Source organism: Dipodomys merriami, unplaced genomic scaffold (genome assembly GCF_024711535.1).
Source record: "Dipodomys merriami isolate MVZ:Mamm:240054 unplaced genomic scaffold, mDipMer1.0.p SCAF_20, whole genome shotgun sequence".
Lineage (NCBI taxonomy): Eukaryota > Metazoa > Chordata > Mammalia > Rodentia > Heteromyidae > Dipodomys > Dipodomys merriami.
Genome location: NW_027203382.1, coordinates 27,484,624 through 27,499,055, shown reverse-complemented (window position 1 = coordinate 27,499,055; position 14,432 = coordinate 27,484,624). Strand labels below are relative to the sequence as shown.

General features: G+C 39.6%; 1 protein-coding gene across 5 annotated transcripts in view; it reads right to left on the bottom strand.

Annotated features, from left to right (window-relative positions):
• The window catches only part of Bdp1 (BDP1 general transcription factor IIIB subunit), a 105,183-nt gene that overhangs the window by 18,462 nt on the left and 72,289 nt on the right, over positions 1 to 14,432 (bottom strand). For 4 of the 5 annotated variants that reach the window (XM_070031314.1, XM_070031318.1, XM_070031317.1 and 1 more), the window contains 6 exons: positions 13,238 to 13,451; positions 12,407 to 12,567; positions 7,403 to 7,553; positions 6,793 to 6,970; positions 3,742 to 3,805; positions 3,256 to 3,442 (listed from right to left, as the gene is read on the bottom strand). In XM_070031314.1, coding sequence (XP_069887415.1) covers positions 3,256 to 3,442; positions 3,742 to 3,805; positions 6,793 to 6,970; positions 7,403 to 7,553; positions 12,407 to 12,567; positions 13,238 to 13,451 — 955 coding nt within the window. The remainder of the gene's footprint in view (positions 1 to 3,255; positions 3,443 to 3,741; positions 3,806 to 6,792; positions 6,971 to 7,402; positions 7,554 to 12,406; positions 12,568 to 13,237; positions 13,452 to 14,432) is intronic. The other variant, XM_070031315.1, reaches the window with a different exon arrangement.

The window sequence follows — 14,432 nt, the reverse complement described above, 5'->3', positions numbered from 1 at the left end:
TCAAGAGAATTAAAACTTCCAAGTAGTAAACCAATGACCATGAAAATAAAAATGACACCTTGAGGTACATTCATACCCGAAGTACTTCTCTCATCAGTAAACTTAAATTTTCTTTTTTCTTGGGGGGGCAGGGGGGGTACTACTAAACTTTCTATCTAAAATGTTCCTTCCTAATACATAAGGCTTAAATTTCCAATGCAACACAATTGTTTTAAATGAGAGCAGTTACAAATTCAAATGAAAATATCAACAATATATAAAAATGGAGGTGATATGAAGACATTAAAAATGTCATATAAGGGCTCGGAAGGTGGCTCAGTGGTAGAGCACTTGCCTTGCATGCATGAGGCCCTGGGTTCGATTCCTCAGCACCACATAAGCAAAAATAAAAAAGCCAGAAGTGGCGCAGTGGCTCAAGTGGTAGAGCGCTAGCCTTGAGCTGAAGAGCTGAGGGACAGTGCCCAGGCTGAGAGTTCAGGCCCCACGACTGGACCCCCCCCAAAAAAAAAAAGTCATATAAAACTCATTATTTTGTGAAATCAATATACACTAATGAAAAACTTTTTAAAAGAACAATAGCTGGGTATTGGTGACTCACATATGTAATCCTCGTTCAAGAGGCTGAGACTTGAGGATTACAGTTCAAAGTCAGCCTAGGAAAGTCAGTCTCATGGGAAAGTCCCATGAGACTCTTATCTCTAATTAGTCAAAAAAAAAAAAAAAAGCTGGAACTTGTAGGCAGAGAAGGCAGGGGAAATCTGGGGTAAATCAAAAACAGGAGTGACACTATCAAAAAAACAAATATATTCATTACACAACTTATAACTCTACTATACTATGCCTTAAGAACAATAAAATTATACCTATATATTTTTTTGTTTTTTAAAGAAAAGCTGGGGGCTGGGAAGGTGGCTCCGTGGTACAGCACTTGCCTTGCATGCATGAGGCCTTGAGTTAATTCCTCAGCACCACATAAGCAAAAAGAAAAAAGCCGGAAGTGGCGCTGTGGCTCAAGTGGTAGAGCGCTAGCCTTGAGCTGAAGAGCTGAGGGACAGAATTCAGGCCCAGAGTTCAGGCCTCACGACCAGACCCAAAAAAAAAGTTTCTAAAGAAAAGCTGGGAGTGAAGCTGTGGCTCAAATAGAGTGCTAGCCTTGAGTACAAAAAATAGAGACAGTTGGGGCTGGGACAGTAACTCAATGGTAGAGGGCTTGCCTTGCATGCCTGAGGCCCTGGGTTCGATTCCTCAGCACCACATAAGCAAAAAGAAAAAAGCCGGAAGTGGCGCTGTGGCTCAAATAGAAGAGCACTAGCCTTGAGCTGAAGAGCTGAGGGACAGGCCCCATGACGGGACCCCAAAAAAAAAAAAAAAAAGAGAGATAGCACCTAGGCCCTGAGTTTAAACCCCAGTACTGGTATAAAAAATAAATAAATAAAAATAAAATTTACTTCTAGACAGGTACCTGTGGCTCACATCTATAATGCTAGCTACACAGTTGACTGAAATCTAGAGGTACATGGTTCAAAGTCAACTAGAGCAGAAAAGTACCTAGGACTCTATCTCCAACATAACCAGGAAAAAAGTTGATCTAGAAACATGATTCAAATGGTAGTGAGCCAGCTGAGCAAGCAAGCCAAGCAAATGTCACACTCTTGAGTTCAAATCCCAGTTGCACCAAATATAGTTACAATGGCCATAGTATCAAAAGTAATCTATCATTCAATACCTATAAAAATATCTATGGCATTCTTTACAGAAAAAGGCACTGATGGCTCACACATGTATCCTAGTTATTCAGGAGGCTGAGATCTGAGTATCCTAGTTCAAAACCAGCCATGGCAGGAAAGTCCAAGAGACCTTTATCTCCAACTAACCACCAGAAAACTGGAAGTTGTGCTGTATAGCACAAGAATTGAGCAAGACCTCAGAGATATCACCCAGGCCCTCAGTTCAAGTCCCACCACCTACCGGGGGAAAAAAAAAAAACCCAGGAAGAAGAAGAAAGAAAGAGAAAAGGAAAATTATAAAATTCATATGGGAGCATAAAACATCCCCAAAAGCCAAAACAATCCTAAGCAAATAATAAAATGCTGGAGGTGGGCTGGAAAGGTGGCTCAGTGGTAGAGTGCTTGCCTTGTATGCATAAGGCCCTGGGTTCAATTCCTCAGCACCACATAAGCAGAAAAGGCCAGAAATGGCACTATGGCTCAAGTAGTAGAGCGCTAGCTTTGAACTGAAGAGCCAAGGGACAGCGCCCAGTCCTAGAGTTCAGGCCCCATGACTGCCCCCTTCTCCCCCCCAAAAAAATGCTGAAGGTGTCTATCACAATACTTGATTTTGAAAGCTACTACAAAGCCATAGTAACAATATCAGCATATAAACAGACACAGGAACATATAGAATAAATACAATGAGGTCCCAGAAATAAAACCACACCTCTATATCCAACTCATTCTCATAATATTACCAAAAACATGCATGAAAGAAAAAATAGCATCTTTGGGGCTAGGAATGTGGCTTAGTGGTAGAATGCTTGCGTGGCATACATGAAGCTCTGGGTTCCATTCTTCAGTAGCACATCAACAAAAAAAGCCTGAAATAGCACTTTGGCTCAAGTGGTAGAGTGCTAGCCTTGAGCAAAAAAAGCTCAGGGATACTACTGCCCAGGCTCTGAGAGGAAGGAAGGAAGGAAGGGAGGGAGGGAGGGAGGGAGGGAGGGAGGGAGGGAGGGAGGGAGGGAGGGAGGGAGGGAGGGGGGAAGGGAGGGAGGGGGGAAGGGAGGGAGGGAGGGAGGGGGGAGGGGGGAGGGGGGAGGGGGGGAGGGAGGGGGGAGGGAGGGGGGAGGGAGGGAGGGAGGGAGGGAGGGAGGAAACAATCACAAGGGAAGTGGTAACACTGTCCAAAAAGAAACGTACTCTTTATCTGACATATATTTCCTCTGTATATCACCTTTATAATAAAAATTTTTTGTTTTAACTTTTTTTAAAAAACAGAAACAATCAACAGAGTAAGGAAGCAGCCTAAAATGTGAGAAAAATCTTTGTCAGTTACTAGGATTATAGGCTTAAGCCAATGGAGCCCTGCTTCTTAGCTATTATTGGAGATGGAGTCTAGAGAGCTTTTCTTCTTGAGCTAGCTTCAAAACACAATCCTTTGGATCTTGGCCTCTCAGGAAAATAACACAGGTGTGAGCCAACAACATCAGCATCATAATGAGTTCTCCACCAAACAAAATCAGTCTGGTTTATACTTTACCTCAAGTCACTTCTTTCTTCAGTATTCCCTGATTTGATCAATATCGGTGCTGGTAGTAAAGGGCTTGGCATTAACTGCATAGAATCACCAGTAAATTCTCCTGCTTCACTGGTTGGGATTTCCACCAGAGTTAAAATGACTGCTTGTTCATCATCTCCATCTTGATGTATATTCGTAAACAGATTCACTATAAAAGTTTAAAAATAAGAAAAGCTATTCACAAAACCATTATTTCTTCTCAAAAAACAAAATCTCATGTCAACTTATCATCACAACTAGAAGACTAAATTTGTAGTCTGGACCCCAGAAAACTAATTTCATAAAGGGTAATCATGCTATATCATAGAAAGACTTGTAATCCTAAGTAACAAAGCTGATATACAAAACATTGCAAATTTGCCAGAGACTGAAAAAGAATTGTTTAGTATTTTTTCACTTAAATGTAAAAACACCACTAGGCTGCTTCACTGAAGCAGACTGTCATACCTGCTAGATCTTCAGGATTGATTACATTCTTTTGTTGGACTTCTGGAATGGAAGTTGATGTACACTGCCATAAAAATTAAAAGAGTAAGGTTTAAAAGTTTTCCTGAAAACTTAATACATAGTAAGGAGATATTGTTTCAAGACTTATTTACTTATCTTAAACATACACAATTTTCCAAGTACTTGAATGAATGTGCCAATAAACTTATGGTTTACTGAAATAAACAAAAATGCAAAGAATGTCAATTAAACTGTCAAATGTATATTTTACAGGGTGATCTGGACGTGTCAGAATACAGACTGATTCCCCTACTCCTGGTACACCAGGGCACTTCATAAGTAGGTGATATGTGAATGAAGATAAACACCTGATTATCAGTTTGCTTCCCTCAAATCTGTTTTCCACAAAACTGCTAATATCCTGATTATAATTCTCTAATCCTTAAAACTGCAAAACTCCCATTTTGCAACCAATAATGTTGATTCAGGTAAGATATACCAATGGATACCGAAAGTACTGGATGACAAGCTGCTAGATCTCATTGGCCAAATTACTACAAAATAGAAAACATGTCCTTCTAATGAAGAAACTAGAAGGCACTAATACTAGTCAAGTGATCAGTCAACATCATCAGTAATAGTGTATGTATTTGATCTGATATAAAAAGGAAGAACACAAGATCACTATGTAGTGATCTTGCATAAAAACAATTAAATCATGAGTAGGCAGTTAAAACAAATATTCAGATTGCAGACTAGCTAACACTATCTAAAATGCCAGATTCACACAAAAGAACTACCCACAACTAAAGAAGAGTAAGAAGAAATAATCATTAAACATAAGGTAACAGTTTTTTTTGTTGTTGTTGTTTTTTTGTCGGTCGTGGGGCTTGAACTCTGGGCCTGGGTGCAAGCACTCTACCACTTGAGCTACAGCACCACTTCCAAGGTAACAGTTTATATGAGGTCTTCATTTTAAGAACAAAAAGGGTCTAATGGCCATGATTAAGACAACTGGAAAAACTTAGTGAAAAATTGCCTATTAAACAATGTTACTGAATTATCCATGTTATATGGCATTGTAACATTGACTGTGGAAACAGTACATCCTTGTTCTTATTAGAGATGCATTATTAATGAGTTAAAACACATATTTGCAACTTACTCTTAAATGGATCAAATGTTTTTTCAACTTTCTACCAAACCACACAGATGAAGATGAAGACAGGAAAAAAAAAGAGGCAAATTATTCATAATTAATGAATACAAAAAGCGTTTGGATAAGTTTTCAAATTTTTGGAAATTTTCAGAAAGATTGAAAGTATTTTAAAATAAAAGAGGCTGGGAAGGTGGCTCAGTGGTAGAGCACTTGCCTTGCATGCATGAGGCCCTGGGTTCGATTCCTCAGCACCACATAAGCAAAAAGAAAAAAGCCGGAAGTGGGGCTGTGGCTCAAGTGGTAGAGTGCTAGCCTTGAGCTGAAGAGCTAAGGGACAGTGCCCAGGCCCAGAGTTCAGTCCCCACGACCGGGACCCAAAAAAAAAAAATAATAATAATAAAATAAAATAAAAGGCAAAAATTAACAAGTTGGGGGTAAGTCTTAAAAATCTTTCTATGATGTATCTTGTGACCTTTTCATCTTCAGTCCTACCCACATTCTTTTACATATCATTCTGCTCTACAATATTTTCTTTTCCTTCTTCCCCTTCCATCCTTATTTCTCATCCTTTCCTTCATTTTTGCTTTCTTTCTTTCCTCGTTTCTTTTTCTTCTCTTTTTTTCTTCTCTTCTTTTTTGCTGGTCCTGAGGCTTAAACTCAGGTCGTGGGCACTGTCCTTGAGCTTCCTTTTGCTCAAGGCTAATGCTCTACCAATTGGGCCATAGCTCTACTTCCAGTGAATGCCTAGGCCACATTCACAGATTAACATCACTAGGTAGAGGACAACTTATACAGTCTTGTTCAAAACTCTATCTCACTTATCAAACTGAATTTGACCATTCATTCGCTACTCTGCCCAGTACCTCATAATGTCAGATATATAGTATTGGCATCTCAATACACATTCTGTGAAACAAAGAACTCAGCTCTAAGAACTAAAATGGAAAACATAAATTCTGTACGCTTCAAAACAAATTTGAGCACATTTTTTTATTTCTGTGCTTCAGAGTAACAATTAAAATTTTATCATAATATTCTTTTCTTTTCTTTTTTCTTTTTTTTTTTTTTTTGGGGGGGGGGGCAGTCCTAGGGCTCGAATTCTGGGCTTGGGCAATGTCCCAAAGCTTCTTTTTACTTGAGGCTAGCGCTCTACTACTTGAGTCACAGCACCACTTCTGGCTTTTTCTCTCATTAACTGGAGATAAGTGTCTCATGGACTTTCCTGCCCTGGCTGGCTTCAAACTGTAATCCTAGGATCTCAACCTCCTAAGTAGCTAAGGTGCATTAGTCACAGGCACCCAGCCATAATATTCTTTTATTTTACTGTGTTATCCATACTGGCTTCAAATTCCTAAATTCTGTGATGTTCCTGCCTCCCAAATAGCTAAGACTAAACACATGTACATTCACACCCAATTCACAATATTTTCTTACTACAATAATACTATTGGAAAAATTGATCCAGGATCATAAGGAGCTGAGAAAAAAGCACAGAAAATGACTATTTAAAGGAGAAAAAAAAGGGGCTGTGCACCAATGGCTCACATCTGTAATCATAGCTACTCAGGAGGCTGAGGCAGCAAAGTCTATAAGACTCATCTTCAACTAATCACCAGAAAACTGCAAGTGGAGCTGTTGTAGAATGCTAGCCTTGAGCAAAAAAGCTCAGGAACAGCACCCAGGCCTTGAGTACAAGCCCCAAGACTGGCCCAAAAAAAAAAAAAAAAAAAACTTGGAAATTATTGAGGTGCTAAACTATTCAAAGATTGGTTACAAAAATCTATGTATCAGCACATGTTAAACTACAAAGGACAAAGTTTATTGTACATAAATCATACTTTAAATTTTAAAATGGGGAAAAAATCTGCTTGTTACAGTCTTTATTCTTTTACCTCTGGTGCATGAAATGTGAGCACACTTTCTCCAGTAGAGTCCTTTCTCAAGGTCTCTTCCATAGAACTCTCACAAAGACCCCAACTCGAACCAAGTGTATGAGGAACTGTCTCAGGAGAAACTGAAGTAACTGACAGAACCTGAGCCACCTCAGCTCTCTCTTCTTCCTCTTCATTTCTAAAAGAGAATTTTTATTATTGGAAACCAGGGAATTATTTTTAGAACTAGATTCATCTGAGATAATACAATTTATCGGTTTTTAATCTATTTTTTTTGGGGGGGGAGGGGTCAGTCATGGGGCTTGAACTAGGGTCTGGATGCTGTTCCTGAGCTCTTTTGCTTAAGGCTAGTGCTCTACTACTTTGAGGACTAGCTCCACTTCCAGTTTTCAGGTGGTTAATTGGATTTACTAGTCTTATGGCCTTTCCTGTCTGGATCTTCAAACTGAGATCCTCTGATTTCAGCCTCCAGAGTAGTTAGGATTATAGGTGTGAACCATTAGCAACCCACAATTTTCATTCTTTTAATGTAACAAACTTTAAATCAAATTCTTATAGCTAAAGCTGAGAAAGAAGATAAACGAATGTCAAAGACTCTTTCCTATTTTACCTTTTTGCTAGGTTTGCTTCCAGTGGAATACTGGTCCTTTCAACACAATGGATACTTGTCAATTGGTTCTGCTCCTTATTTTCTGCTGTTGCAACTGGCCCAAGGGTTTTATCTTCCAATTCTGTTGCTTTGGAAACATTTTGCTCAGTTTCTTAAACAAAAAATATATTTAAGACAGTGTTCAAAATATATTTAAGATATACTACAGCCGGTGCCAGTGGCTCATGCTTATAATCCTAGCTATTCAGGAAGATCTGAGGATTCCAGTTCAAAGCCAGACAGGTCAGGAAAGTCTGTGAGACTCGTTTTGTTTTTTCTTTTTTTTTTTTTGCCAGTCCTAGAGCTTGAACTCAGGGCCTGGGCACTGTCCCTGAGCTTCATTTGCTCAAGGCTAGCACTCTACCACTTGAGCCATAGTGCCACTTCCGGCATTTTCTAATTATGTGGTACTGAGGAATTGAACCCAGGGCCTCATGCATGCTAGGCAAGCACTCTACCACTCAGCCACATTTCCACCCCCGTGAGACTCCTGCCAGCCTGGGCAGCAAAGTTCAGGAGACTCTTTATCTCCAGTAAACCACCAGAAAACCAGAAGTAGCACTGTGGCTCAAGTGGTAGAGTGCTAGCCTTGAGCTAAAGAACTCAGGGACAGCGCCCTGGGCCCAGAGTTGAAGCCCCATGACCACCACCACCAATAAAAAAGATATACTACGCTGAACTCTATGTGTGTGTGTGGCGGGGGGGGGGGGGGGGGGGGGGGGGGGGGAGGTCCGTTGTAGGGCTTGACCGTTGGGCCTGGGTGCTCTCCCTCAACTCTTCAGCTCAAGGCAAGTACTCTACCACCACTTGAGCCACACTTTCGGTTTTCTGGTGGTTTATTGGACATAAAGAGTCTCATGAACTTTCCTGCCCAGGCTGGCTTTGAACTGCAATCCTCAGATCTCAGCCTCCTAAGTAGCTAGAATTGGTGGCTTGAAATGTGCATATGATAAAAATAATACATTCTCTCTTTTAAAAAACCGGTTACAGAATATGACTCCAAATATCTCTTAATCCAAAAGTCAGGTAATTGACTAGCAGAATAATAGTCCTTGCCAAGGAGATTTTTCAATTTAAGACAGAAAATTAATAAACCCTGCATATATTTCACTCGACTACCAAAGCAACTATATTCACACCTTCTGGTAACTATACAGTACCGTAATTAAATAAGCCATTATAATTAAAAAGTCCCATCCAAAAAAGTTTAGAAATGACTTATTTGAAGTCTGGATAGCTCTATCTTTAGAGGTCTTACAGAGAAAAACATCACTGATAACAGAGAGATAGGAAAATATTTCTATAAAAAGAAGCAATGATCTGGTTCTGGAGGCTTATGCCTATAATCCTAACTACTCAGGAGGATGAGATCTGACGATCACAGTTTAAGTCAGTTCAGACAGGCAAGTCCATGACACTGTTATCTCCAACTAAAAGCCAGAAATGGAGCTGTGGGAAAAATAAAATAAGGGACAGACTCTAAGTTTAAACTCAGTACCATGAATGAATACAAGAAAATACTCACAAATGCTACTATAGGGATGAACACTGGAAACACAATGATAGAAGAATAGTTGAAATTGCCAGACTGGAATGCATAGCATATGTTTTTATTTAGAAGGTCAAAAAAGGCAAATCAGGGGCTGGGTAGGTAGCTCAGTGATAGAGTGGTTACCTTGCATGCATGAGGCCCTGGGTTTGATTCCTCTGCACCACATGAGCAGAAAAAGCCAGAAATGGCGCTGTGGCTCAAGTGGAATAGCTCTAGCCTTGAGCTGAAGAGCTGAGGGATGGCACCTAGGCCCAGAGTTCAGGCCCAGACCAACCAAAAAAAAGCAAATCAAAAAAGACAGAAGAGTTGTGGTTGCTTAGAGTTGAAAACAGCTATAGATGAACTACAATGTGGTAAAAAACACTAAATACTAAGTTGTATACTGAAGTTGGGGAACTACATGGTATCAATTACACATATCATTAAAGCTGCTTAAAAACACTTTTGTAAGGCAGGGTCTTGTTATGTAGCCTAAGCTGACCTCTAACTCAAACCTCCAGCCTCCACATTACACATATAGCCCATCATGTCCATGTGTGTGTGCTGGTACTGGTGGTGGAGTTCAGGGCTTAGATCCTGTTTTTTAGCTTTCTGCATACAAGGCTAGTGCTTTACTACTTGAGCCATACTTCTACTCCTGGCTTTTTGTTGGCTAACTGGAGATAAGAGTCTCACAGAAGGGCTGGGAAGGTGGCTCAGTGGTAGAGCGTTGCCTTGCATGCATGAGGCCCTGGGTTCGATTCCTCAGCACCACATAAGCAAAAAGAAAAAAGCTGGAGGTGGCACTTTGGCTCAAGTGGTAAAGCGCTAGCCTTGAGCCTTGAGCTGAGGGACAGCGCCCAGGCCCAGAGTTCAGGCTCCACGACCAGACCCAAAAAAAAAAAAAAAAAAAAAAAAAAGATTCTCACAGTTGCCTGAGCTGGCTTTGAACTTCAATCTTCAGATCTCCGCCTCTAGAGTAGCTAGAATTATAGGTATGAGCCACTAGAGTACAGCAAAAGTTGTTTTCAATTTATAGAGCATTGTATGTTTTTATTGTGTGCATGTTTTTAAATATATATATACTACATAATGATTAAGTCCAGTTAATAACAAATATATCACCTCATAATCATCCTTTTAGTTATATCAACACACAATATGCATGCTTTACTTTTTTTTTTCCTTTTGGTGGCACTGAGGTTTGAACTAAAGTCTTGTGCTTGTTAGACTGGAACTCTACCAACACTTTCTGCTTGAGTTATCATTCAGACAGATAGTTGTTATTGTTTGCTGGTTGTGGGGCTAGAACTCAGGGCCTAGGCACTCTCCCTGAGCTTTTTCTGCTCAAGGCTAATGCTGTATTACTTTGAGCCACAGCACCACTTGCAGTTTTCTGTTAGTTAACTAAAGATAAAGAGTCTCACAGACTTTCCTGCCCAGGCTGGCTTCGAACCACAATCCTCAGATCTCAGCATCCTGAGTAGCTAGGAATACAGGCATGAGCCACCAGCACCCAGCATACATAGTTATTTTTGTTGAAGATGGTCTAGGACCCTCCTTCCTCCATATAGCTGAGAACACAGGAATGTAACACACACCCAACTTTTTAACATAGGTTCATTTGAAGGTGATGGTGGCCCATCATGCCTGTAATCCTAGCTATTTATGAGCCTGAGATCTGAGGATCACAGTTCAAAAGCAGCCTGTGGAGAAGTCTATGAGAATCTTATCTCCAATTACCCAGCACAAATCTGTGAGTGAAGCTGTGTCTCAACTGGTAGAATACCAGACTTGAGGGAAAAAGCAAGAGTTGTCTCAGTAGCAGTGTGCACACACACACACACACACATACACAAAACAAACAACCTGGTTCTCTGTTGCTTTTTGTCTGAGCTGACCTCAAACTCAATCTTCCTGGTCTCCAACTCCCAAATAGCAGAGGTTTCAGGGATGAGCATCAAGACAATTAGCTTCCCTTTACATTTTTATTTTTTTGGTCGGTCGTGGGGCTTGAACTCTGGGCCTGGATGCTGTCCCTCAGCTCTTCAGCTCAAGGCGAGCGCTCTACCACTTGAGCTACAGCGCCACTTCCGGTTTTCTGGTGGTTTATTGGAGATAGGATTCTCACAGTCTTTCCTGCCCGGGCTGGCTTTGAACCGCTATCCTCAGATCTCAGCCTCTTGAGTAGCTAGGATTACAGGCGTGAGCCACCAGCGCCCGGCTCCCTTTACATTTTTAATAATATAATAGACCATAATTAACTATAATCACTTTGTTTTATCATTACAAAGCTATTATTTTTAAATGCTTAGCAGTATGATATGGTATACATACAGATTTGTTCTTCTAAAAATATACACATTATTTATATATGGTAACACACATAGGAATAAACACAGACACCATTTAGATGATTACAAGTGTCTAAAAACATTTCTGGAAGTCCATAATAAAGTCTAAGAGCACTTCACCACTAGACGTAAGACTTGTAAGCCAGGACCTAAGAAAGAGGTTTGTTTTTAATTTCATTCCTTTTGGGTACTTTCCTGTTAGAAATTCCTTTTTTTTTTTTTTGTCGGTCATGGGGCTTGAACTCTAGGCCTGGACCCTGTCCTGAGCTCTTCAGCTCAAGGCTAGTGCTCTACAACTTGTGCCACAGTGCCACCTCCAGTTTTCTGGTGGTTAACGAGATAAGAGTCTCACAGACTTTCCTGCCTGGGCTGGCTTTGAACCATAATCCTCAGATCTCAGCCTCTTGAGTAGCTAGCATTACAGCATGAGCCACTGGCACCCAGCCTTTTGGGTACTATTTAAGTTTGGTCATATGCATTATTACATCATTCACACATTCCCCTACATCTGGAAATACTGGGGTTGGAACTTAGGGTTTCCAGCTTGTAAGACATGTGCTCTACCACTTGAGCCATAGTCTCCCATCCCTTTGTTTTAGCTTGTTTTTAGACAAGTATCTAGCTTTTGCTCAAGCTAGGCTCAGTCCCAAATCCTGCTGTTACGGCCTCCTGAATAAATGGATTACTAGTGTAAACCACTACATCCAGATTGTTTAGAGTTGAGGACTAACTTTTGTCACAGCTAACTTAAAACACACAATCATTATTCTACTCTAGAGTAGGCGGGACTGTATAGGCATCTACCACCTCACCCAACCCTCATGTATATACCTTTCTAACAGATGCTTGCTAAAGGATATATACATACACATACAGACACTGATCAGGCAAATACAGCAAGCAAAATGGTATCAATGACTAAAACCAGTTAGATTTATGGATATTTCTTTTATAGATCATTTTACCTTTTTTTAATCTTTAAAAATTTTATGTAGAGTGTTCCACTGAATATTCCTTTGAAATGCTGTTATTTTTTTAGGTCAATGTAATTTTACAATTTATAAGAACAATAAAATTTACCTCTTCGACTTTGTATTTCTTCTCCTTTAGTTATACAAAAATTGGAAACTTCTTTATGAGCATCAAACATGCTGGTCTCTGAAATTTTCTCAAAATTTGACTTAGGCTTCACAAATCTACTCCTCATTCTTAAATTGCTGGTCCCTTGAGAAACTGCATTTCTGGGAGTAAAGAAATAAAAGAAATATATCAGTTATGTAAGCATTCCCTTGCTTTCTTATATTGCCATATTCTGTCCCGCACCAGAGCAGTCAATGCACCATCTATTAAGTACTACATTATATATAGATGGTATCTATTTATTTAATTAGGATTTACTTTTTGTGCCTATACTGAGGCTTAAATTCAGGGCATGAAAGGTGTCCCTTAGCATTTTCACTCAGTAACAGTGCTCTACCATTTAAGCCACAGCTCTACTTTTAACTTTTTAGAGGTCAATTGCACTTTCTTGTGTAGGCTGACTTCAAACAATGGTCTCAGATGGCAGCCTCCTAAATATCTAGGATAGCAGGTATAAAACAAAAGAAAACAAAAACAAAAACAGATTCCTTAAGTAGAGACTCAAACTCTCAATCCTTCTACTCCAGGATCCCAGGTACTAGATTACAGATACAGTAAATACTCATTTCTTAATGCTGAAGTTATAAAATACTAAACTTACTAGAGGTATTAGGGAAAAAATCTAGACAATATTCATAAAACAGATTCAATTTCTCTAAATCAACTTTTTCAAAGATACACCAAGACCAGTGATACCTAGATCAGACAAATATTAATTAAATGTGTAAGAAATCAGCATTGACTACTTAATTGAATACTAAAGTAATAAACCTGGTTGGTGCAGTTTCCTTTATTTCCTCCATTAAATCAACTTTTTCTCCAATAGTCTGTTCCTCTGACACAATCCTGTCTTCCAATGATGCAGTAGATGCACTTGTGATAAGTGAATTAAATTCTTGATATTCATCAACGGGCTTGTGATTTACATTTTCTGTGCTAAAAGGAATATGACTCCCATCCTCTGAATGAAATATGCACACACCTACTGCACAAAAAAAGAAAAAGAAAATTAAAAATGAACCCAATATGAATCAGTACCTGAATACTCTTCAAAATTCAGTAATTGTCAAATTCTACATTATTATTTAACTAAAGTTAGCTCTCTTTAGCTCTACATTCTAAATTCATGATTAAATATTTCATAAATGAGGTTTGATCTGTAATAGGCTCATAATGAAAATTGTATGCTATCTAAAGTAATAGTCTTTTGTTACTTTCAATAATTTCAAAACAGATTGGACTTCCCTGTTACTTTGGGGTATGTGAGATAATACTGTGGTTTGAACTCAGGGCTGGTGCTCAAACTATAATCCCAGTTACTCAGGAGGCTGAAATCTGAGGTTTACCATTCAAAGACAGCCTGGGAGGAAAGTCTATGAGACTCATGTCCAATTAACCACCAGCAAACCATAAGTGAGCTGTGGCTCAAAGTGGTAGAGCATTAGCCTTGAGTAAAGAAACAACTCAGAGGTACTGCCTGAGTTTGAGCACCAGTGCCCAGGTTCTTGATAATTGTTTTAATGACTAACTTGATGTTTAGTTGTTAGACTTTTAGGCTTATAACCCTATATTTATCAAAAAAAAGTTTCTGATTTGTAGCCATGTGCTGGTGGCACATGCCTGTAATCCTAGCTACTCAAGAAGATGAAAAATAAGGATCACAGCCAGCCTGGGCAGGAAAAGTCTGTGAGACTTATCTCCACTAAACTACCAAAAAAAAAAAAAAAATTGGACAGCACCCAACTCCTCCCCACCCCCCAAAAAAAATTATTTCTCAGTGGCAGAGTCTTGCAATAGAGTCTGTCATAGCTGTGTGGGACATAAAATAATGGTTCTAAAAATGAATAAAGGAAGGGCATTAATGCACATGCCTATATTCCTAGGTAATGCTGTAGAAATCAGGAAGATTGAGGTTCAAGGTCAGCCCAGGAGAGAAATGAGCCAGATCCTCCCTCCTTCCTTCCCC